The 23,609-nt window shown below is 40.4% G+C and overlaps 2 protein-coding genes across 8 annotated transcripts; one reads left to right on the top strand and one right to left on the bottom strand.

The window, feature by feature from the left end:
- Window positions 1–300: 300 nt before the first annotated feature.
- Window positions 301–15,550, bottom strand: LOC106856573 (OX-2 membrane glycoprotein-like). Of its 7 annotated transcripts, XR_015799621.1 has the most exons (9): window positions 15,418–15,550; window positions 13,889–13,970; window positions 12,780–13,106; window positions 11,453–11,719; window positions 11,279–11,370; window positions 9,583–9,699; window positions 7,624–7,740; window positions 3,390–3,500; window positions 301–2,859 (listed from the first exon to the last, which is right to left on the bottom strand). XR_015799621.1 is itself a non-coding variant. In XM_088157000.1 (6 exons), the coding sequence occupies exons 2-5, from the start codon at window positions 13,944–13,946 to the stop codon at window positions 9,587–9,589; spliced, it is 765 nt and encodes a 254-aa protein (XP_088013126.1). In that variant the 5' UTR covers window positions 13,947–13,970; window positions 15,418–15,550; the 3' UTR covers window positions 301–2,859; window positions 9,583–9,586. The 7 variants fall into 7 exon arrangements, 1 of the variants encoding a protein (XP_088013126.1); XR_015799623.1 differs by lacking the exon at window positions 3,390–3,500; XR_015799622.1 differs by lacking the exon at window positions 7,624–7,740.
- Window positions 15,448–23,291, top strand: LOC148224607 (uncharacterized). The gene is made up of 4 exons (XM_088157012.1): window positions 15,448–15,596; window positions 17,200–17,240; window positions 20,812–20,893; window positions 22,530–23,291. Exons 1-4 carry the CDS (start codon window positions 15,448–15,450, stop codon window positions 22,801–22,803), a joined length of 546 nt encoding a protein of 181 aa, XP_088013138.1. The 3' UTR covers window positions 22,804–23,291.
- Window positions 23,292–23,609: the final 318 nt, after the last annotated feature.

Here is a 23,609-nt window from a genome sequence, read left to right as displayed (position 1 = left end):
CCCATGACATTCAGCTCCTCTAGGGATGCAGTAACATTGACACATCCTTTTAACTATATTGAAGTTTCTCATTATCACATCTTCTAAGAAGAAAAGTGCAAGTTGATGTAATGAGAAAGAAAAATTATTGTGGTTTCACAATTAATCTCAAAAGGCCAAATGTATTAAAGAGAACACTGGGTCACTAGTGCTTTTGCCAAATGAATCCTTCATACACTTAGAGCTCATGTGTAATACTTACCTCATTGATTTATAAAAGCTCACAACCACTGCACTACAAATGAAAGAAATGATGTGGCCTTATGTTCAAATTTGCTTTATTTGGTCTTTTCATCCAGGAAATACAGAAAACAAGACAGACAATGTATCGGTAGAGCATGTTACTTTAGATAAAAAATAATTAAGAAACAAACATGACATAGACAATAACTGCAAAAAGTATAGAATGCACTGTTTTGATTGACTGAGGTTATTTTTCAAATCTGAACTAAACTGCAGCTTCTGTGGTCAAAAATACTTCTGTAAATTTATTTCAAACGTTTCGTTCAAAATCTTCTTTTAAAAAGAAAAAATATCTCAAAACACCTTAAAAGCCCCATGAATTCCCATTTTCTGTTCAGGAAGGAAGCAAAGTATAAATCAAAACTACTAAAAAGCACCCCCACCACAAAAAAAAAACCAAACCAAAACAAAACAAAAAAAACCACAAGGGACCAGTTGGTGTTTTAGTTGGATCTGATTTTTTTTTTAATTAGAAAAAATGAAATGTACAAATAAATAATTCATATTGTGCCTACAACAGTGGAACCAATGTCACCCCTCATATCCTCAGTAACACAAGCAGACAGACACAGAAAACTTTTTACCAGACTCTGGAGAGGCCACTGCTCTAGAAGTAGCAAAATATTTGTTCTGAACACTGAGTCAGTCCTAAGTTTTAAATCTACATTGTTGATATTTCAGCCTGATAGTTTGTACCCTTAGTAAACAAATGACATAAAAGGTACAACCCAAAATGCTGAGCACTCTGGTAACATGGAGTATTTCAGATGCATAAATGCTCATCAAAGCCAAAAGAAAAGAGAATACTGTTAGTGATCCTGATACAATGACAAACTTCAGACAGAAGGGAGACTGAGAAACACCTGAAACCTTAGCGCTCATCAGCTGAACAAAACACCACCAGAGGACCCCCTGCAGTCCTCCCATCTGTTTATCCTGTCAATAAAATGGACCACTAAGGCATACCCAGAGGTAGGCTTGCTTTTAGCCATCTTTGCCCTGTGGGGCAGGCACAGAGCCCTGCAAAGGTGCTCAGAGGCTGTCGTGGTTTAACCCCAGCCAGCAACTGAAGCACCACACAGCTGCTTGCACAGTCCCCCAGGAGGGAAGGAGAGAGTTGGAAAGGTAGCCTCATCCTAACTTCTATCCAGAAAATCAACTCTGTCCCAACAAACCCAAGCACAGAGGCAGAGGATACGTGGAGCCTTCTACCCCTCATGAAGATGAGGATCTGCTGGGCAATGCCCAGGGGTGCATGGTCCTCCTGAGCAGCAAGAGGGGGTCAAGCACGTGGGATTTGTGGGAAGAATGGAAATGGCCAGATCAGCAGGCTTGGGCTGGCAGTGATGAGCAACTTGGGATGGCAGGAGAGGAACTCCAATCCGGCCTGGGACAGGAGCAGAATTAGGTCCAGCTCCTAAGAATAGTGCAGTGCATGCTATCAAAAACATAACAAATCAGTAAGCTCAGTCTCTGTAAGACTGTCAACTGATATCATTGCAGCCACAGTCGTGACACAGGATAGTGAGTGTATGACATCCCACCCAATTAGGTCCAGACATGGAATAATGGCTTTTGGCCAGCTAAGCAATTTATCTGTGTTTAAAAAGACACAATAAAAATGGATGAAGACAGGAAAGACTACTCTGAACAGTGCATAAGATAAGCACAAAAACTGTTGATGAAATCCATGCCTTTTGACAGCTCAGCAAGGAGTAGGATAGGGTATTAACAGAAAGGAAAGATGGAGAAGACAATGCTCCCACTACTGGCCTTTGTTACCCTCTCCTCCTCACTTATATATTTAACCCCACCACACACATCACTAAAAAAACCCAGAAAACACAGAAGAAAACATCCCAGGATTAGAAAGAAGTCAAATAAAATAAATTACTTATATATTATACAAATTAATTACAATTCTTCCTTCCAAACTGTGGCTGCTACTGCTTTTATGTAGTCACCTGCTTGGAGACCTATTGCTCTTCCCCAATAAATTTTGGCAAATCCTGTGTGGTTTGAGACCTGTGATTTGAGTCCAGCAGGTCTTTCCAGACAGAGAAAAAGGAGTTGGAACAGCTGAATAAGAGGAGAAAAACCAGATGACGGGAAGAGAGTGATAAACTCTCAGAATTGCTGCAAGTGAAATTGCAGACAGATGTTGGCAAAAATTAAATCCCCCTCTACTGCAAGAATAATTAGGGACTGGAAGAGAGTCTGCAGAGCTTCTGTCCATGGATATTTTCAAAACTCAGCTGGAAGAAGGCAAATCCATTTTGCCCAGCAGCAGTACCAAGAGTGGCATGAGCAAAGAAGGTTTTGCCTGACAAAATCTCCTCCTTTGCAGAGCAGCAGACCAAGTGGTCCCTCCAGTCCTACATTTTAAGGGCCTAGACCAGATAACAAATGTTGTATTAGTCATTTCAGTGATCATCTCAGCCACCAGATAGGGCAGTGTATATGGGGTCTTCTTTTTTTTGCTGCTGCTTTCCAGCCAGTCAAGTCACTATGTGTAATGTTGATTTCAGGCTGCTGGCTTCTAATAATCTGGCAGATGGATGGAAATCCTCAAGGATCCTAGAAAACACAAAAACAACCCCAGAAAAGGATAAATCTTTGCTGCCTCAGGTTTTGCTTAGCAGTGTAGTTGCTGTTGGGACAGGAGGAAGAGAAATGCACAGTGGGGAAAGTGGGGAGCAGCAGTTACAAACCCACTCTTTGGCGAACAACTTCCCTGCTTTTTTAATTCTGGAAATCACACACACTGTGGAATTCAAAATATAACGTACGGAATACACAAAACCCTGAAAGGATTTGTAAACTGTGAGAAGTAAACCAACTTTCTTCACTGGTAATACTACACCAATAATTAATTAATACATATATATTGAGTATGTAAGTAATTTGATATTTCAGAATATCTTTCATATGTTTGAGATTCAGTTTGCAACTCTATCTTTACATGGCTTTGAAGACAATAATAAAATATATGGCATCTTTACTTTTCATGTAGAGGAGTATGAAAGAGGTTCCTCATCTAATAAACCTGCATTCATACAAAGTATTTTTTAAAGTATTTTGGAATCAAGTATATAAATAATTCTTACCAAGGAAGTGAGTGAGAAATTGAAACAGCGAGGCAACATATTATGGGAATGCTATTTGTTCTCCCTTTCAGCTGCCAGCCTGAATTTTATTTTCTGGTTATATACAAAGCCCTATTGTTGGAATGAAAAGGAAAAGAAAAGACCAGAAAATTACTTCATAATGAAATATGAGCACAAATATGATGCACAGGATAGAAACTGTACTAGTCACATGTCCTAAAAGCCTCCCTGTTTGCAAAGAAAGGGCTTTGTGTTTTAGTAGCATAGACTTCAGTGCCTTCCCTTTAGATGTGCAGGACAAACTCCAAGATGTTTCATACACCACCACTTTTATTGTGTCATAGTAAAACAGGATTTATTTCATCCTTCCAAACAAAAACTCTAGCCACTGCCCTGGAGACCAGTGACCTTCCCCTCCTTTCTCCTCTGCCACTCCCTTTTCCTTGCTCTTCTAAATGAAAAACAGGATAAGGAGTATCCCAGCTTTTCCCAGAAAAACATCTCAGGGAAGACAAATGCCAGCCATCCCTGTCCTTCACAATGAAAAAAAAGTAGCACTAAAGCATGGAAAGCTTGCAAAGTGTGCCCATCCTCCCTCTGTGTGAGATACAGACCAGAGGGACATTTCTGGGAACAGAAAATTAGATGGAATTACTAAGGAACAGGATCTATCTGGAAACAGTGTGTAATTAAACCTAGAGAACATCTTCAGTTGCAAAATATTTATGTCTGTGGGAAACCTGATGGTCAGCTTTACAGCATAATTACCCTTTCACTGACATTTTTGTCATGAGGGTTGTTGTTTGGTTTTTTAATTCCCCCCCTCAGTAGCTCTGTTTAGGTCTGTTTGTCTATACTGTTTTTACACTGTGGCATTTTTTGGGTTTTGGGATTTTTGTTTGATTGATTAGCATGGGTTTGGGGATTTTCTGGTTTAGTATTAAGAAGGGCAAAGGAATGAGGCTGTTGTATATTCACAGTATTTTTTTTCTGTTTTGCAGGAATTCAAAATAGGACGAATATAATCTCCTACTCCCATTAAAGCCCACTTGAGAGGAAACCAAGGTTACTCTAAAATGAGCCTCACCAGCTGGGATATGACTGCTAGAAACCCATTCATATCCATCATGTCATATCCATCTGCCTCATGAAACAGGGAGTTATATCCCAAATTTATCATCTGAAAGTCTGATATTTCTGGAAGTGGTCTTCTCTGGAAATATTATTCTGAAAATTCTCCTAAAACCAAGCTGCTACTATATTGGTCTCGACTACAGAGTCTCTTGCTAATAAGAAACCCAGATGTCAAAGCAAACACTGAAGAAACACTATAAGTTGTAAGATAAAATAAGAATTGTTGGAATTTTTAAGCTAGAGTTTAGAAACAGAGCCTTCCCCAAACTGAATACAGACTAGAGGATACTGCTATAATGACTCTTCCAGATTTACTATCTTTACTATAAACAAAGCAATTATAAGTGTAGCCAAATAATTGTTCTTATGAACTTTCCAAAAACTGGAATTCCTGCATAGTACTTATTTCCCAGCCTTCCAGGACATATTTTGCCACCAAAATTTGAGTTTCTCGTATCCACACATTATAGCTGATCAGCCAAGCTTCTATTTTACACTTACCAGACCTGACTCTATTTGTAGCAACTATCAAATTCAAAAGGTAACAATCAGGGAATCTTAATTTCCTATTCAGGGTATTAAGTGATCTCCAGCTTGTAGCAAAGAGGTATTTTGTTTTGGAGTACTTGTTTAACATATTAAGCACATTGATGTTCAGCATTTTTTGGGTCACAGAGAGCTGGCTGTGCTCAGACACGAACAGAATCATAGAATCATTAAGGTTGGAAAAGACCTCCAAGATCATCAAATCCAACCTTTGACTGAACACCACCTTGCTAAGCAAACCATAACACTAAGAGGCAAAGGCAATGCTGCTTACATCTGAGTTCCATAAAATCTCCACTTGAAGGAGAGCCTGAATGTTTTTATTTCCAAACAGGAAAAACACATTTCTATGCTGGTGCTTTCTGCAGAATGGAATTTTTAGTCTGGTCTAGTCCCTTCTTCAATGACTCTTCAAGTTTTCTTCTTCCAGGCTAACTTACCCTGTCAGCTTTCTTATCTATTCAATGTCATATCTACTCAATTAGAAGCCCCATTTTTTTCCGCTCTTGTTACAGTTTTTTAAACACAAACATACTATCTGAATATTTCTGAAGCTTTCAACATTGCAAAACCTGCATAAGCTACCCAAGAGGGATCAACATACCAATTCTTAAAACCAAATTAAAAAAGCCCCCAAAATATTCTGGCCTCTATATGCACCTGTGAAGTAGTCCTTCCTCACAGTTTACCACAAGCCTCCAGAAAAAATGTATGCGTGAAATTTTATCCTGCAGACTGATACATCTTAAGAATTAATGATAAAGCTTTTTAATTGGTCAGGCTGAAATATGAGTATCCTGCAAGCCACGAAATAAGCAAGTGATGCTGTGGAAAGCATTCAAGTGAAGACGCATAAATGACAGGTAAGTCACAGGAATTTATTCAGGCTAATAGCCTTTAATTTTGCTTCTACACAGGCACTTGGCTTTTTAACTGGACTGCTTTATCTCAGTGTGGTCTGGAGCTAAGCTCTATTAGTTGAGCAAGGAATGAAAGGATTTAACTTTTTATCAGATGAGTAGCACCAAGAAACTTCAGGCATGGGAGAATTTATGCCTGGTGATTCTTTCAGCCTGCTCATTGCATTGACATTGAGTGATAGGCACAGCTGGGTTTGCCTGCCCACTTGGTAGAGAATGAAATGTGAATTTTCCAAAGATTGTGTGTCAGCACTTGCCACAAAGGCTGCTCAGTTGGATTCCAAAGAAGTCACTAATCCACAAATGTTGTGAAGACACTTCACTTGGGACATTTTCTGGGAGAACAAAAATGTAGGTATGCTCTGTAGCTGGTACACAAGGCAAATGCCTGAGGAATGGGACATCAACTTTCAGCCCCAGATACCTGATTCCCAAGTATCTACCACGAAGAGGAAGGGAACAACAAAAATAAAAGCAAAGCAAAACTTAACCATACTCTCAAAAGCAAAAGCACTTGGAAGAAACTTTGTCAGAAAAGGCTTCCCATCTACCCAGATGAAAAGCTACTGTTTTACTTTAAAAACTGAGCATCTTGGCAAGCCTGGAAAGGCTGTTCTTGTTATCTAGTGCAGAATAAAAAGAAGTACTTTAGTACCAGACAGACTCTGGTATGCTCGAGCCAGCGCTTTTAGCTCTCTATTGTGCTGTAGGCGCTGCATCTCATTTCACCAGTCTGAGAACAATAGAGGACAAAACCAGAAAAGGGCTTTCTGCAAGATAGTTCTGCCTTTTTTGACCAACTGCAACCAATGCTTTAAAAAGCACACACATATTTTACAGATGATCAAGGGAAAAACGAGTCACCACAAAACCAGGATAAGAAATTTAGGGGATTTCCTCATCACAATACTTTTGGAGTGGTAAATATAGTAAATAACACTGTAAATATAGTGTTTAAGATTATAGTAGCTTCATAGATGTTCTTAGTATTCTAAGGATGGCCTGAAAAGTGACACATATGTGGAATGATATACAATATCATATCTGTAATGATAAACCGACAAACTGTAAGTAACCCTTAGCCACCAGCAGAAGAGAGCATCCTGGGAGAGAAAAAAAATATCAGATGGCAACAAAGTGATCTAACTGCACCACCACTGAAGTTTTACAGCAAACTAATTAATGATGCCTTCAGGGAAACAGATGTAAATTAAAAAGACAGACTACGCATTTTGCTAAGATGGTCACTGTAGGAAGGAATATGATCAGCTGGTCAAAATTACTCTGAGTAAAGTGATGCTGCCTTTATTCAAAACTGATCCAGATCAGTGCATTACATTTTTGAAACTCAAGACCAAAGAGGAACTGAAAAGCTGATAAGCTTTTATGGCTGATAAAAACTAGCCTACATTTAAAGTACAAACTTAATGACTTACAATCTCACTGCAGAAGCCACATTCTGGCATCAACGTTACCAAAACCCATGAGAAACCAGAAAGAACACAAACAACTGATGTCATTCGAATCCTGCTTTTCTTGATAAATTTTAACCTAACAAACACCCACTACTAAATGCTGCTCATCTAATTTATGCCCTCTCTCCTACTGAACAGGGATTTACATTAAATCTTGACCTTGTGACATGTTGGCATACATGTGGGGCCAGGAATCTTGACGTCTTCCCAGGCAGCAGCACATGAGAGCCCACTTCTCTTGGAGACACAGAGGGACTTCAAGCTTTGAGCCTTTAGCTAAGGAAAAAGAGGCACAGTGCTTTCAGTTGAAACTAATGCTTTTCTGTGTTTTACACTTTCCTTACAAGGCAGGGGAGGGCGATCGGCTCAGTTTCCCAAATAACTTGTAGGCTCTGTTGTTGTGCATCACAGTGGTGTCTCTGCAGCAGGAAATCACGTCTTACATGACCCATGCCATGGCACAAGGATACATGAAATGGCCTGGGGGTTCCAAGCCTGATACCCAGCGTGTGGTGTAGGCTGTAAGAAACCTGCTCTCACTGCCTGCTAGGGATGGCCCTGTTACAAACCACCACTGAACCCACATAAGGACATTACCCAGGGAACCACTAATATCCACAGGCCAGAGTCATGCTAGGACACATTAACATCCTCAGCAGACTCTAAACTTGAACAGCCTGGTCTTGTCAAGCTGGGTTTCACTGAGTGACACTGGTCCAGCTTTGGGCCCCAATGCAGACACAGCATCCTTGTGTGGCTCTCATCTGCCATGCAATGAAGGGGCTTCAAAGCACTGCAAGGCAGAACCTGTGCTTTTTGGCACTCTCTTTTCCTGGTCAATCTCAGATCTGCTCAAGGGGTGATCCCAAAGATCTATCAGATCACCTCCATCTCAAGGTCTCTCCTTCAAGGTATGCTTAGTACAAGCTCATTTGTGCTTGGAATGGTTGTTCTAGAATAAAGATACATCTTTCTTATGAGCATTGCATCTTTTTCTTCTGATCCTTTAAAAAGCAGTATTTAAGAATGAACTCCTTGCAACTTTAACTTTCAGGTTGGTCTGAAAATTCAACCAGAAATTTTGTCTTCTAAATTTTTGATAGGATCAATGTCTCACATACATTTTACAATAAAGACTTTATATCTGGGGTGTAAGAACTGCTCAATTATTTTCTTCTCAGTAAAGACTTGTGTTTTTGGCAATAGTAGACTCATTAGGTCAAACCCTCTTAAGAGTAGATGCTGTAGGTCTAAGTTCACAATAGACAGCTATGATACTCCTTGAAACCTTTCTTCACTTTATATCATATTATTGCCCTGAAGCAGGTATCTTAATAGCCAGGAACTGAGTGAATATGTGCTGGTGTTTCTAAATATGTTAGTGGAATTTAAAGCCGGACATGGACTTTGGATTTAGTTAAACACCAGTGAAACTAACAATGACCATCAACTTTCTGTGATTTCTAAAGCTTATGGTGTCCCCTCCCAACTTTTCTGTTCATTATGTTACTACTAATTAAGACTAGAGAATTGAATTGATCCGTGACCAGGTTATTACACACTCAGAGACATTACACTGACTTAAACTTCTCCTTAATTCATCATTAGGAAGCACAGTCATGTGCCAAATTTGACCACACTTCATCATATTACACTGTTTGTCTTAAAAAACACAAAGATGGTGCCATTACCAGCAGAAAATGCTTTCCCTGAGGGGACATCACACTGCATGAGTGGTTTCTCTCCAATATCTACTTCATCTGAGCATACTACACTTTGTGGGCTTCCAAGAAAATGTGAAAGATAAGTGAATTACTTCTGCTGACACTGCTACTTCAAAGCAAACCAAGAGCAGTATGTCCTGCTCTGCTTTGATCCTTCCCTCAGAGTTTTCAGCCTTGGATTGTCCCTTAGCAGTGGGAAGACAGCTCTTAAACTTACATGCACCTGAGGCAACCTTTTAAAACTGTAAACATATGACTATTTATTATTATTAATGGTCCAATATGATACTCATACCCCCAGTGGTATCCCAACAAAGTCTCATTCTTCTCTGCAGATGATCAGACCTTATTATGGGCTCTACGAAAACCACATTTCCACACATTGGTGACTCACCACTTCAACTCCTCCTGCACAGGATCTTCCTCCAGAACACCATAATCAGAATCAGAACTATGATGACCACTAGAAGCACTGCAATAATCACCAACCAAAGCAAAGATGATCCCTCTTCTGTGAAAACAAAACAACAAAACACTTGCAGCAAATTAATCTAGCTTATTGAGAAAAAAAGCAAAACGAGCCAAGAGGATGTCTGATTAATGACAGCAGTTCCTCTGATATAGTTAAAGGTATTGCTAAGGTAAATGAAAGCAGCAATTGATCAAAAGAGAGAATAAACGTATGTATCTTCAAAAAGAAACTACTTGCCCACAGAAAATATGAAGAAAAGATGTGGTTGGCATACACACACAAGCAGAACTTCATACAAGTCTTAATACTTTCAGAAGAGTTTTTTGTTCACCCAGAATTTTATTATTTTTACTTTCAAACACTTAACACTGTTGAAAAGGCAACATTAATTTTAAGAAAAGAAGACAGGCTATGTTTTGCTGCCTGCAAATAGCTCTGCCCAACAGTTGAACATAAATGTTCCTTCCTGGTTAGACATTAGCCTCTTCATTTGACTGCTATTAATCAAAATGTTATACAAGGGCTCATATCACCGACATTAGCTGGAAAATTGTATGACTTGAAATTTATTTGACTAAAAGCATAACTATTATGTCTTTTAACAAAGATATGTTGAACTGTCCATTTCAACTTCTTGTCCTTTAAAATATAAGATTGTTAAAACAACAAGCTGTTAGCTGATTTTTTTATCCACTTAGAAAGAAATAACAACAGTCTTAGTTTTCTGCTTTCTGAGATACATTTTTTTTTTAATGACCAAAATAAAAGAATATTGGAGACGGGACTAAAAGATTAATATGCTTTTTCAGAATTGTAATTCAGAATTAAGAACTAAACTGCTTTTGAATGTTTAGAGAGCAGATATTAAAAATCAGATCCTGCTCTTTACTACTATTCCTGTAACAATCACTTATTGAGCATGCAATTGCAGAATTAACCCACAGCTACAAGCTGCTTTTCCTGTCTTGTTAATTTACAAATGGTCTTCAATTTAAGGCTCTGGATATAGAGACGTGAATTTTAAATCACCCAAGTCAATGCTCCTGTATGAACTAAGAATGGTACTTCAGCTTTTAATATCTGCAGAAACAGGGTCAAAGTCTTTCCAGCAGAACAGAATGTTAGAAGAAGAACTAAAATTAACACTACAAGATACTCATATGTTACATTAAGGTACTTAAGATTTCCATATAAATCAAATGTAAGAATCTTCAACTGACCCCCTCCCTGTATGCTTGAAAGGAGTATTCCTCCCTGACCATTATGGACATGTGCCTTAGCAAAAAATCAAAGAAGCTAAATCATAATATACCAGTTAAATACAACAAAACATGCAGTAAGTTGAACTGAAACATTTGATTCAGAGAGTTTGATATGAATTTCAAAATTTCCGAGTTCATCAAGCAACCCACAGAGTTTCTACTCATCTTTCTACTCACAGATATCAGCTGACATATTTATATTTATTTTTAGACTGTTAAAAAAAATTATGAAAACCTGTGTAGTAACCTATGTTCAACTTGCTGCAAAATGCATAGTGCCTTTAAACCCCGTATCTCCCTAGCTGATTAGTCTGGCTTTTTTTTCCCTCTTGGATAGGACTCCAATATGTAAGTACCTCAAAGACAGCAATGGATGCAAGTAGAATTTCCTGACATACACACATCTCATTCCCTCCTCTTCCCAGAAGATTCCTATCCAAATATGCTACTGCAAAACATGTAAGCCAAGAGAAAGTTAACAAAACTTAACAAAAGTTAACAAGAGAAACTTGCTTGTACTGCTCACTCACCTCCTTTTATTTTCACAGGCAATTCAACTGCTTCATTTGTGTTGCTTACTGTGCAGGTCAAATCCCTTGCACTGATGCTTGGAATGTTGTAGATTTCCAGTTTACTGGTGATGGACACAATCCCATTTTTGTGCTTGATTCTCTTATGTGTAGGAGTAGAATTGAACAGGTTGTTCCAGGTGATGTTGGGCTCTGGGAGGCCATGAGCTTTACAGATGACTATCAAACGACCTTCAGAAATGTTGTGATGGACAGATGCATTGAGACCTTCCAACACACAAATGAGACAGGTCATCACCACAGTGAACACCTGGTCATAAGCTATAGTAGCAGCCTAACCATTAGAAATCAGAGCAAAGCTGACTGGATTCACACTGAGCTCAATGGCAAGGAATGCAAGAAGAGGTCCGTGGGTCAGGTCCCCACCACGACTCAATACTCCTTCCCCCACACTGAAGTTATATACTGTTGTAATAAATCATGCAAAACTCTATTTTCTTCATGTAGGAAAAGCCAATTCTTTATTCACATAATACATTTTTATATAGTTTTTACAGACTTCGTGTTTAATTGGTTATTAGTTTTCTTACTACTTCATTTATTGGTCAGAGTGTGATTTTGTGTGTATGTGCTAAGGTTCAAGTGTTTACATTTTTCTTCTGTGGGTTCTCATGGGACAAACCTTATTGTTTACACATGTGCACTTGCTTTGCAGCCAGGAATAAGTTGTTGTGTTAATGAACTTTTCATACTAAGATCATTTCCACATGGGAACTTGCAAGCTGCAGTTAGAAGTGACAAGCTAGCTGTAATTTAGCAGAGCAGGCCTGATTTTATGAGGCCTTTCTTTTATAATTTCTTTATCTGCCTAGGATAATATACCCCAAAGATTTCACCCTGAAATCCAAGTATTAAAATAATCTGTTAAGTGAAATAATTTCTTGGTCCTATCTGTTAATTCCCTATCAAAGGTAGGGTTTGGCAGAGCAGCTCACAGCACTGGGATTGTACCTTGCACCAAAAGGAAACTGCTATGGGCAATGTTGGTTTGCCCAAGTTCCATCTGGGACTGATCAAGGGCTTACAAAGATTCTACTCCTTGCTTTTCAGCTGCTACTCATGGAATAACAAGCAAGAGCCAAAACGACCACAATCGTCTTGAATAAGACCCACAGAGTTTTGCTCACAGCAGTAGTGCTGTTTGTACATCATGTTCAACCAGGGGATGTTCCTATCACTGCAGTTCTTAAATCTGCTCAAAAAAATTACTGTGGGTGAGAAAACACCTCTTATTTCACTAGAGACATATCCCTGCAGAGAACCTCACCAAAAACACGCAGGCAGATATTTCCTGACAAGGAGCCCAAAGGGTAAGCATTGAAGAGACACTTGTAACATCCTGAATCATCCATTCTAGTGTCCCAAAAAGTTATGCTTGTCTTGTTAAGTTCTAAACTTGTGAAGTTCATTCTGTCTTTATAGGGGTCATGAATCTTTAATCCGTTTGCTTCACTGTATGTAGCTATATTATCATTTGATCCTTCTGAGTCCTTTTGCCACGTCACTTGCACAACATCCTGGGGTTCTGTCAGGGCACAGCTCAGAGTTGCACTGTCACCCATCCTCACTTCTATGTGTCCAGCCTGTGGAACCACTGCAATGACAGTAAACTGTAAATTAAATGGCAGATATCGCACATATTCAGAAGCTTAATGTTGATTCTAAGGCCTGGATTACCCACAGACACAATTTCTTCAGTTACATCCTCTTTCTATGGCTTTCCCCTACAAAACAGTCCATCTCCTGCATACTCCTAGAAATCAATTGAGTTATGTTGATTTACATTGGCTGAGGCTTTAGCTTTCTTCTAAGCTCCTTAAAAGACAGAAAGACTTACCTATTTCTGTACCCATATCTGCAGACTTCCTTCTTAAGTCTTACTAAATCAGCTCCTGACTTCCTATGCTCAGCAAATACTCGATTTTTGTTCCCTAAGAGCTAGAGGAAGTTTGAATGCATAAGAGAAGTATACACCAAGCCAGAGTGTATATATACTCACTTATCAGAGAAGTTAACAACAAAATGCCTTTAAAAGGCTTTTTGAACTATATTTTCAGAGTTCATGGTGCATTCGAGATGAAGGGAATGAAGTTCTTCAGGGATTCCCCACTCTTGGAAGCTGTCAACTCAGATCAACAATGGTGTCCAGTGTCACTGTAGATATGGAATGCTTCTTGTCCCTCCCATCTCTAAATGCTGCTCTGGGAGGTTTTGTGTCACAGCTACCAGCTCCATGTCTCTGTCTCAGCTATGTACATTAAACAGCAGCAGCAATCTGTATTTCACCTATTTTTGTCTCTTACTCTGTTGAAGCCTCAGAAATCGGAAACCAGTTCCCCAAACAATTTCAATAAGATTTCAGGAAATTCAACTTACCATCTGCCTTTCCAAGCCCAGAATATGCCAAACACAAAACCAGAATTTGTAAAGTCATTTTGGAAGAAAATATCTGCTTCGCCTAAAGAAAGACAAGGTGAGATGACAGATCATCTTCTGATGATATTGTACATTCAGAGTGCAAAAATTAAGAGAAGATTTTTCATGTGAAAAGGAGTGTCATTCTGGGGTCAGACAGCAAGGCTTGACAAGTCTTATTGCCCTGTTTCCTACAATGGAATTGTAGATCTGCCTAGAACTGAAGCTGGTGTTATATTCAAGTGGAAACACATTTTGCAAAAAACATGCCTCTGTAACACACTCTACCCGCTGCCGAGTTTTTTGGCCAATGCCTGCAAAAGTAGCTGACACATCTTGGGACCATCTTCTGTCAAGAATGTAAGCAAAGCCCAGCCTTTTAAAGGTTTTCACTATATGCAAAAAACAAAAGAGACAATCAACTGAAAAGCATTTTCTATATAACACAGGTTAAATAAGAGGGCTGGTAAATAAATAAATAAATGGAAGAAAAAAGGTATTTAAAAACAAATTGCCAGCAAACTTGCCTACACACTGCATATATCTACAACCAGTAACCTGGTTAAATTTTTAATATACTAAAAGAATGCTAAAATAACTCCTGATATAACTCTCCAGTTACCAAGAATGAATAGAGACAAAGTTGTTATGTGCAGAAACAAGAACCCATCAGCAATGAGCCCAATGAAAAAAGTTTGTGTAGTCAGATATTTAAGCACAGCTATAAGAAATTCGATATATATTCCTACAAGCATGCTGAAATCAAGGGCCAGCATAGCAAGCAGAAACTACCGAGTCACAGAGTGGTTTATAAAGCAGTGGAAGATGTACCACAGCTGCAGACAATCAGAATTTTGAATAACGATCTTTTGCTTCGCTGCTTTAGTACTCGTTAAAGCCTTAATGCACCACTGCACACTACCTGGGGTAGCTACAAGAATTCACATAATGAGGGACGAGGCTATACCGTGTAGCTATAACACAGCAGCTATACCGGGCATAGAAAAAAGAAGTCCCTTTAGGTCATAACCCCACTTGTGAGTGCTGCGGGCGGTGGGAAAACAAAAAACCCAGAAGGAGCAGAAGTAGAAGAAAAAAAAAAAAAAACAACAACAAAAACCCCCAAAAACCTTAAAGGCTGGGGCAAGTAAAGCTCAATTCCTTTACTGTGCCTTCCCCAACCGCACCTCGGAGGGCTCCTGAGCCACGGGCTGTGCCCGTCCATGGACAAACCGCTCCCCCGCCACTTTCTGGGAACCACCTTTAACTTCCAATAAACTTTTACCCTCCTGGCACCACACAGGGTTCCGAAGGCAGCTGCCGACTGAGCTTGGCACCTGGAGGACCCTCCCGGCTAGGAAAGACGGAGGAAGGAGCGGCGAGCCGCGGCGACGGCTGCACCCATCCATCCATCCTTCCATCTATCCCCCCGGCGGGATCCCGCTCCCGGCGGCGCGGTCAGGCTGACCCGCCCGGCACGCATTGCTCACCTCCGCTCGAAACCCTCCTCAGACCAGCGGATGCCTCCGGGAAAGGCAGCGAGAGGGATGGCTGCTCACGGCCAAGTACTTGGAAGCAGGAAGAAAGATGGAATGAGAGCCCGGGAGGCGAGAACTCCCACGCCGCACGCAGTCGCTTTTCCCGGAGTTGGGGAAATCCCGATACAGCGGTGAGCGCTCCTTCTTCCCAGGGTACTGGAAACGGCTAGCTAATTGTTTTGGGCTGTTTATCTTACATATTTGGAAGTGGTCTTTTGCTTTCGTTGCTACGCTTCCTCTTGGGTGGGGAGGGAGTAGCGCGAGTGATACTCTGCTTGTTTTTATGTTGCTAGAATAGGATTTTCCACAGATAAATTCACATCAGATAACTTATCAGACCTTTTTGCAGGATTGACAGAGGTAATCCATCTCCCAGCCTGATTAATTAGCAACATCGTTCTTAGGACATTCAGTGCCTGCTCTTTTTTCAAATGCGTTCATACACATGTACATGTTCATACACTGTTCATACCAGTTGCAACATTTATCTTGCCAGGCTCTAGGTGGTCTCCTGTTTTAAACCATCATCACTCACAGGAAAAAGCAAACACCACAATTTCAACCCCCTGCCAAAATTAATCGACAAAGATACACACATAAACCCAGAAACTCATTATTATTTTAGACAGAGATGTGTGGGAAACTTGGAACAATGCTACTAAACTGTCTTAAGGAAGAAGGTGAGCTTTTCTGGGTCACCCCGGGCTCACCGAGTGTTAACCTTACCTGTCCTGCTGCTCTCGGTGCACAAAGGAGTGCCTTTTGACCTGGAAAAATAGAAAGCTTCTGCTGCTCCCAACAGATCTAGCCTAATTTGTAGCTGGGATCTGGAGGTCAGGGAAGTGTCTCTTCCAGATGGATAGAGCTGTACTTGAAGACACCTTCACGACCACTGTGCTTGACTTAGTGCAGCCTTTTCCCCCTACCAACTAACTAACCAAAGCACTCTGGCTTCTCAACAAAATTTCAATATTACCACTATCTTTATTTCTACCTTTCTTTCTATCTCCTAGAATCAATCACTACATCTTAAATCACTTAAATTTCCCTCTGTCAGCCTTCCCCTTTTTGTTCTCTCTAAAACAGGCCAGCAATAAACCTACCAGTTGTTTGAGACTGATGTACCTACACACTCCACACTCTATTTGTTTTAATGAGAAAAATGCACTAACAAGTTTCTTTTGTGCTTTCACTATAGCTGAGGGGATTTTAGAGAGAAGTCCAGAGGACTGCCTACTGCACAGATGAAAAAAAAAAATCATCAAGAAGTTCCCTGTACCATCAAAGCAACAAAAGGAGGGAAATCCCACTGAAATCTTCCTGTTCTTATTTCATGAAAATAAAGGGGACTTTGGGGGGATTTGAGGGATATATTATAGTAACTCACATCTACTGAGGTGGAAAATGTCTGTATTTAGGCAAATGTTATTACTTCTTCAGTGGGCTGGAGAAACCTAGAGAAGAAAGAAGAAAATGTTGAAAGGGTCTGTAAAACAAGGCTACTTCTTTAGAAGAGAGGGCATAAATTAGAGTTGAGCAGGGAAAGGATGGTACTGAAGTAGTAGGCAAAGACCAGAGGTAACCTCAGGGCAGACAGAGGCAAATGAAAAATATTCCAGACAAACCAACAGTGGAGGAAGATTCAAAATATTTTTTATATTTACAGGAGAACAAGGCACAAAAATCTCCTTCTGCCTTATTCTGTGATCTAATGTCAACTGTTTATTTTTACAGGAACCTGGCTCAGCTCAGCAATCTTTGGCAAGTTTCACAAGGTATGTTATTTCTCTGGACCGGTGGTAGCCAAGGTGACATGGACTCTCTGGTATGATAAGTCCTTTGAAGTTAGTGAGAAAGAGAGAAATTAGATAGCTCTTGTCCTAAAATCCAGAAAGGTCTCTGTTAATATTTTTTATTTATTTTGCTGTAATACACCACGCATGCTGGTGGAAGGAGCAATTTAAAATTCCTTCTGTCACAAATATATATATCCTTGATTCTTTCCTCTGCCTTCTGGGTGGACACATTCCACTACTAATATATTTCTTTATTCTTCCCTTGATTTCTGGACTACTGACCTCTTATAAGCAGAGCCATTTGAGCCACTAGCCAGTGAAACCTGTACAGGCTTAAGGCAAGTATATGATACAGCTGATCTGAGTCGCTGTTATTTAACAGCAAAAAGGAAATAAAAAAGGGTGATTGGAGTCAGAGAAACAGATTCCAGTAAAACCAAACACAGTAAGTTTTACAGGACGTACTGCCTACTGGAGGTTTATACCAGAACATCTGCTCTGCTGATTGAAATCCTGTCCTGGGGTGACCTTGTGATGTTGAATTGTATCCCCATTCGTCTGTTCAGCCCAGAAATAAGTTTTGTACCTTTAAGGCTGGATTTGAGAGTGAAAGGGGGGGAGAAGAAGCTGTGGAATGTCTGAGGGAGTTGTTTTCAAAACACAGAAATAGGAGTTTCATTGCTTCGTCTCCTGGACTGTGTCACCGTGGTGGACAGCGGAGAGAGCTCTCCTTTGCTTTTAGTTAATTTTTGACTAACTGAAGCAGAGAAAATCTCTGGAAAGTTTTTTCTTTTTTCCTGGAATTATTTGAACCTGCTCTGGGCTGGGGACCCGGGGGGAAGCACCTGCAGTCCACCAGGGCCTGGCCTGGGCAGCGGCATTTTCCAGCACCGGAGGGACTGAGAACAGACTGAGCCGAGCTGCCACCCACAGGAGAGAGACTGTCTGAATTTGTCATCTCTTCAGAGCAGCGAGAGGTTTCACTGCTTGGTGTTGTTCATTTTTTTGGGCTGGGCAGTGCTTTGCCTGTTGAATAAACAGGTTTTTTCCACTTCTCTCTGAGGAAATTTCTTCCCAAACTGGCTGGGGGAGGGGCATCTTGGATTTGCTTCCTGGGGTGGTGTGTTGGTTTGAAAGTAAAACCAGTGCGAGACTCCAAGTTAGTAATACAATTTAATAGGAGAAAAGAGAAAAAAAAATACATGCAATATAAAAGAAACAACCACCAACACAGTCAGAAATACAACCTGACACCCTGTCAGTCAGGGTGTTGGTAGCAGTCCGTATAAATGGTGGCTGCAGTCCTCCTGGATGACGGATGTGGTTCTGTTGAAGCAGTGCTCCTGTAGAAGGTGCAGTTTTCCTCCGAAGATCCAGCAACGATGTGGAAATGGTCCAGCTTTCCTCTGGAATCCAGTGGAAAGGGCTGCCTTTGCATCCCAAACCCCAGTTTTTTATCTAGGTAGGAAAGGCTTGGCTCCTGCCCCTGGTTGGGGCATCTCCCAATGGGGTGATGTAATCTTATCAGTCACACAATAGGATTTAATGGCCCATTAACGGAATATATCTTCTGGAGGAAGGATGGGTTGTGAATAGATAACGATGATCATCCCCCGATCTTATCAGATGGCACATCAGCAGAGGATATCTCCCACAGAGATAAGGATCACCACCCCTCCTACATTTTAACAGATGGTGATAGAATACACATTTTTGCATTGTACCCCAGGACAGGGTGTCCTTTGGAGGTTTTCTCCCAAATTTGCACTAAACCAGGACAACTCCCTTCTGACTCTGCTCACATCAATTAGAATATCCCCCTTAATCGTCACGCTCAGGCAGTGCATCTTCATGTCACAAATGCTCAATACTAGAAGGTCTTACCTGGCCTAGAGGATCTGCCACCAGCTGTCATTTTGCTGGTGATTCGACCACCTGTTCACAGTCAAACCACATGTCTCTCTCAAGCTTACTTCAATGAAACAAGTAAAGGTTAAATTGTTTAAAGTTTGAGATCCTGTCAATTTCTCCTACGCAAACCGCACAGGATTTCCAGCAGAGAAAGTTAGCCATGTGGGTGGAGATCAAAGCACAAAAAAATTCTGGAGTCCATTTCAGTGTCAATTTATCAGTGTACAAAGGCATGGAGTGGGTGTGGAATTGGAAGAAGGTGACCACGGTAGTGAAAGTTTTAGCCCATAACAGGGCAGACAAAGGATTGGGGGGGACATGGGTAGTACATTCCCTGCTGCAACAGGTGATAGGAGCCGAGGAATCCATAATTGTTAAGGTGTTGTATGTATTACATACACAGTCAGACAGACACACAGACACAGTATTACTTGTTATTAAGGGGTCTTTAAGTGATTTTAGCTTTAGAAAAAGATCAAGAAAAAAGCCTAAACAATGCTGCTGGGCTTGTAGTATTGGGAAACACTGTATAAAGAATGGTTGTGAAAGAGAGGGGGCAGGAAGGCCCGTGACAGCCACAAGGGGACAAGAGGGTCTGAGAGAGTAGATAAGGTTGCAGCTAGAGACTTTCCTCCAGCTGCAGGCAAAAGATGCATGAATGATTTGGTTGATGGAGAAGTAGAAGAGAAGATTTTGGGTTTGGAAACCAATGCAGGTTTTAGCCCAGTAGCACAAACTTGTAGAGAAGACTCAGAGAAAGTTGCGAGGGTATGTGATGATTGGATACGTTATTCCTAGGGAGCAAAGGATGGTCAGCCTGCCTCAGGACAGTAGTGGTAGCAGTCCTCCAAATCTAGGAAGTGTGGGAAATGCAGGCACAGAGAGTTCTCAGGGCCTTGTGCATACAGGCTCAGAGATAGAGATGGATACTATGTTTGACCTTGGAGAAGGCTTGATGAATTAGAGCATTAAAGTGAAACAAACATAAAACAAGAACATAAGTTTGTATTTTAAGTAGAAATATGTTTTAAGCAAACTGAGATATGTATTATGTAAGCAAAGCAATATGTTAAGTGAGTAAAAGATCTTAAAGTTTAGCAATAAAACCTGTTATAAAGTTAGCCAGAAGTTTGAGATGTATCAATGTAAGTTTGTGATGTGTTATGTGATTGGTTGAAAGACGACACATTCTGGCAAAGCCATAAAAAGCAAAGCAACTAATGATTGGTGCAAAAAGACACTAGCAAAGTTCATAGAAGTATTTGATTGGCTAAAAAAATGAGATACTGTGACTAAGAATTAAGTGGCTTCTGATATTATGGCATTGGAAAAAAGGCAATAAACCATCTTTTACAACATCTCTCAATTGCCCCATCTCTTGTAATATTAATCTCTTGATAAGATAAGGGAAAAAAATAAATTAACCCTGGGGCAGCAAATGACTCTTTTTATGCCCTGTACAGTTGTAGTGGTGTTGATACAAAAAGAAGGACACTGGTCATCACCAAGCAGAATGTTAACATACCAGATGGTACTGCTAGAACAAGATGATGTGGAGTTAAAAGTAGCTAACATGAATCCAGCACTGTCCTTAGCAGCTGACTCATAATGAAAGGAATTTGCCTGTGATTGTTTGCAGACCACTCAAGGTGTGCTCGGAAGACATGGAAATGCTTTGTGAATGGGAGAAGCTTTGTGAAAAATGGAATTCAAAAAGCCAAGTAAGTCAGTGGTGACTCAGCATGAGGCAATAGAAGCCAAAGTTATAACCCCGAACACATTGGCTCAGAAAGCAGAACTGATTGCATTGACAAGGTTATTGGAGCTCTCACAGGATAAGATTGTCAATATATGGACAGACTTAACATTTGCTTTTGGAGTGGCCTGTGCCCATGGTGCCATTTGGAAAGAGAGGGCTGTTAACCACCCAGGGATCCCCTGTGAAACACGGACAAATAATGCAGACATTGTTAGAGGAGGTGCAGCTACCTTGAAATGCGGCATTAATACATTGTAAAGCTCATTAGTCTGGACAGACTGCAGTAAACACTGGAAATTGCCTGGCTGATAAAGCAGCCAAGGAGGGTGCTGGTGGGGATGTCCTGTTGATCTTACCTGAGAAATAACAGTATTTGGACAAGCAGGTTTCTGATTATCAGGCCAAAGATGAGAGCTGGGCAAAATTGTTAGATGCTGAAAAGAGTCCTGAAGGATGATGGATTATGTCCAGTGAAGAACTAGTGACTCCCCAGCACCTTATGAGAAAAACTGCAGAGGAAGAACTCACTGAGGAATAGAGTCTATAGTAGAAGCAATGAAGCCTCAGGTTTTGAACATATTGTTATGATAAAAAGCATTGTTTAAAAGTACCAAACACTTGAAGAACAATGCACATCAAATTAGATAGCCTACACCTACGACTGTGTGCTGGTTTGAAAGCAAAACCAGTGAGAGACTCCAAGTCAGAAATACAATTTAATAGGAAAAGAGAGAAAAAATAAAATGCATGCAATAGTACAAAAGAAAACCACTGACAGAGTCAGAATACAACCTGACACCACACTAGGTAGGGTGGTGGTAGAAGTCCAGATGAAGTGGTTTTGTTGAAGTAGTGATCCTGTACACAGGTCTGGTAGTTCTTGTCCTCTGGAAACCAGGGCGTAAAGGCTGCCTTGGTGTTCCAAATCTCAGTTTTTATCTAGGTAGGAAATGTTTGGCTCCTCCCCCTGGGTGGAGCATTTCAAAATGGGATGATGTAATTTTATCAGTCATGCAGTGGGACTCAATGGCCCGTTAACAGAAGATATCCTCCTGGAGGAAGGATGGGTGGTGGAAAAGATAAAGAACCCTGCACCACCTGTTTTTTAACACATGGCCCATTAGCAGAAGATACCTCCCAAAGAGATAAGGATCACTGCCCCACCCAGTTTCAACAGATGGTGATAGAATACAAACTTTTGGGCACATCTTTACATTGTAACCTAGGACGGACTGTTAAGAAAGGAAATTGTCCCGGACACTATTGGCAAATAGGTTTTGCTGGGCTGCCATGGCAAAAGGGACACAGGGTTCTAGTAGATACTTTTCCAGGATGGACAGAAGCTTCTTCTTGTTGTACTAACAAAGCTGATAAATATTTTGGTGAAGAAAATTGTCCTGAGGTTTGGAATATGAGTGGGAACATCACCAGACAGAGGTTCACATCATTGCTGAAATAGCACAATGCCCAGCTAAAATGTTAAAGTGAGGCTTGTGCACTCCATTGAGACCTTGGCTGAGTGGGAAAGTAGGAAGAATAAACCAGAGTCTAGCAGAATATATTAAATCCCATAGGAAGGTGTTGTCTTCTCTCCACAGACACATTGTGCTGGCAGCACCCATGACACTGGATATCACAGCTCATCCGTACCGACCTGTAGACTACCTCAAAACCTGGACTGAAGAGCCTCTCCAAGAAAAGGGGAAGGGACCATATCAAGGGCTGCTAACCATCAACACTGGTGTGAAGGTGCAAGAAGTAGATTTGTGGCTCCCCAGCTTAGGATGGTTAAAGCAACTGCTTGTAGTTATTGTGGTGTTCTTACTCATGAACTTGATCACTTGTTGCAATACATACTGCTGTATAGACTAGGTCAATACAATAAATGGATATGAGACTTTGAAGAAATGATATTAAACTCTCGAAGGGGCAATTTGTTACTATAGGGAATAAAACACAGAGTACAAACTACTAATAAAGGGAACTAATAAAGGGGCCTGATATCTTAGGCCTAATCGGGCAGAAACTGTGGGAGAAACAGACACAGAAAAATGTTCCCTGGGCAGAAAGTGACCAAGAAACGTTGTGAAACTTTGTGATAAGATAATGTTATCAGGTGACGTGATGTCATGAAGAATGTGTAACCAACGGGAAATTCTTACCAAAAAAGAACCTTTTATAAGTGCCATACAAGTAAAACCCTATGTAAATGCCTTGTATATTCAATAATTGGCTTCTGATCCAAACTCAGATGTCTCCCTCTCTGTGTTGCTGATAGTTATCAAACAACTTATATTATTATGAATAAATATGATTTTTTAATAATATTATGATTTCTTGTTATTATTAATAAATTATTGTTGGATTTCTAACCTAGCACACTGCTTGTAGAATTTATTTCTCAGTTTTTGGTGACACAATGTCTTGGTTTAAAAGAAAAATGTCTGCCAAGGAAGGCGGGAACCTTCCTGGAATGGAAAGATGACCCCTCCCTTGAAATTACTGTAATTTTGAAATTATTGTATCTTCGAAATTACGGGGCTTTGAGGCAAAAATATAGGAAAAGGAGTAACAGTTCTTTACTAGAAAATACGTGTATGGGTAAGTGTGTAAGAGAGCAGAACAAACCACACTACAGTGACAGAAGTTTTGCACTGGCTGAGTGCTGAGTGCTGGTG

Source organism: Sturnus vulgaris, chromosome 2 (assembly GCF_052056855.1).
Source record: "Sturnus vulgaris isolate bStuVul1 chromosome 2, bStuVul1.hap1, whole genome shotgun sequence".
Lineage (NCBI taxonomy): Eukaryota > Metazoa > Chordata > Aves > Passeriformes > Sturnidae > Sturnus > Sturnus vulgaris.
The sequence above is the reverse complement of the archived record's forward strand: the minus strand, read 5'-3'. Positions and strand labels throughout refer to the sequence as shown.

What these genes read in the sequence shown, in the direction of transcription:
- LOC106856573 (XM_088157000.1), bottom strand. Translation starts at nt 13,946, where the DNA reads ATGACTTTACAAATTCTGGTTTTGTGTTTGGCATATTCTGGGCTTGGA. An exon ending in TGGGCTTGGAAAGGCAGATG is followed by an intron (nt 13,107 to 13,888) that starts GTAAGTTGAATT and finishes CTGTCATTGCAG; the next exon opens with TGGTTCCACAGGCTGGACAC. An exon ending in GCCTGTGAAAATAAAAGGAG is followed by an intron (nt 9,700 to 11,452) that starts GTGAGTGAGCAG and finishes TTGTTTTCACAG; the next exon opens with AAGAGGGATCATCTTTGCTT.
- LOC148224607 (XM_088157012.1), top strand. Translation starts at nt 15,448, where the DNA reads ATGCCTCCGGGAAAGGCAGCGAGAGGGATGGCTGCTCACGGCCAAGTA. An exon ending in GGGGAAATCCCGATACAGCG is followed by an intron (nt 15,597 to 17,199) that starts GTGAGCGCTCCT and finishes TTATTTTTACAG; the next exon opens with GAACCTGGCTCAGCTCAGCA. An exon ending in AATGGAATTCAAAAAGCCAA is followed by an intron (nt 20,894 to 22,529) that starts GTAAGTCAGTGG and finishes TTCTCTCCACAG; the next exon opens with ACACATTGTGCTGGCAGCAC.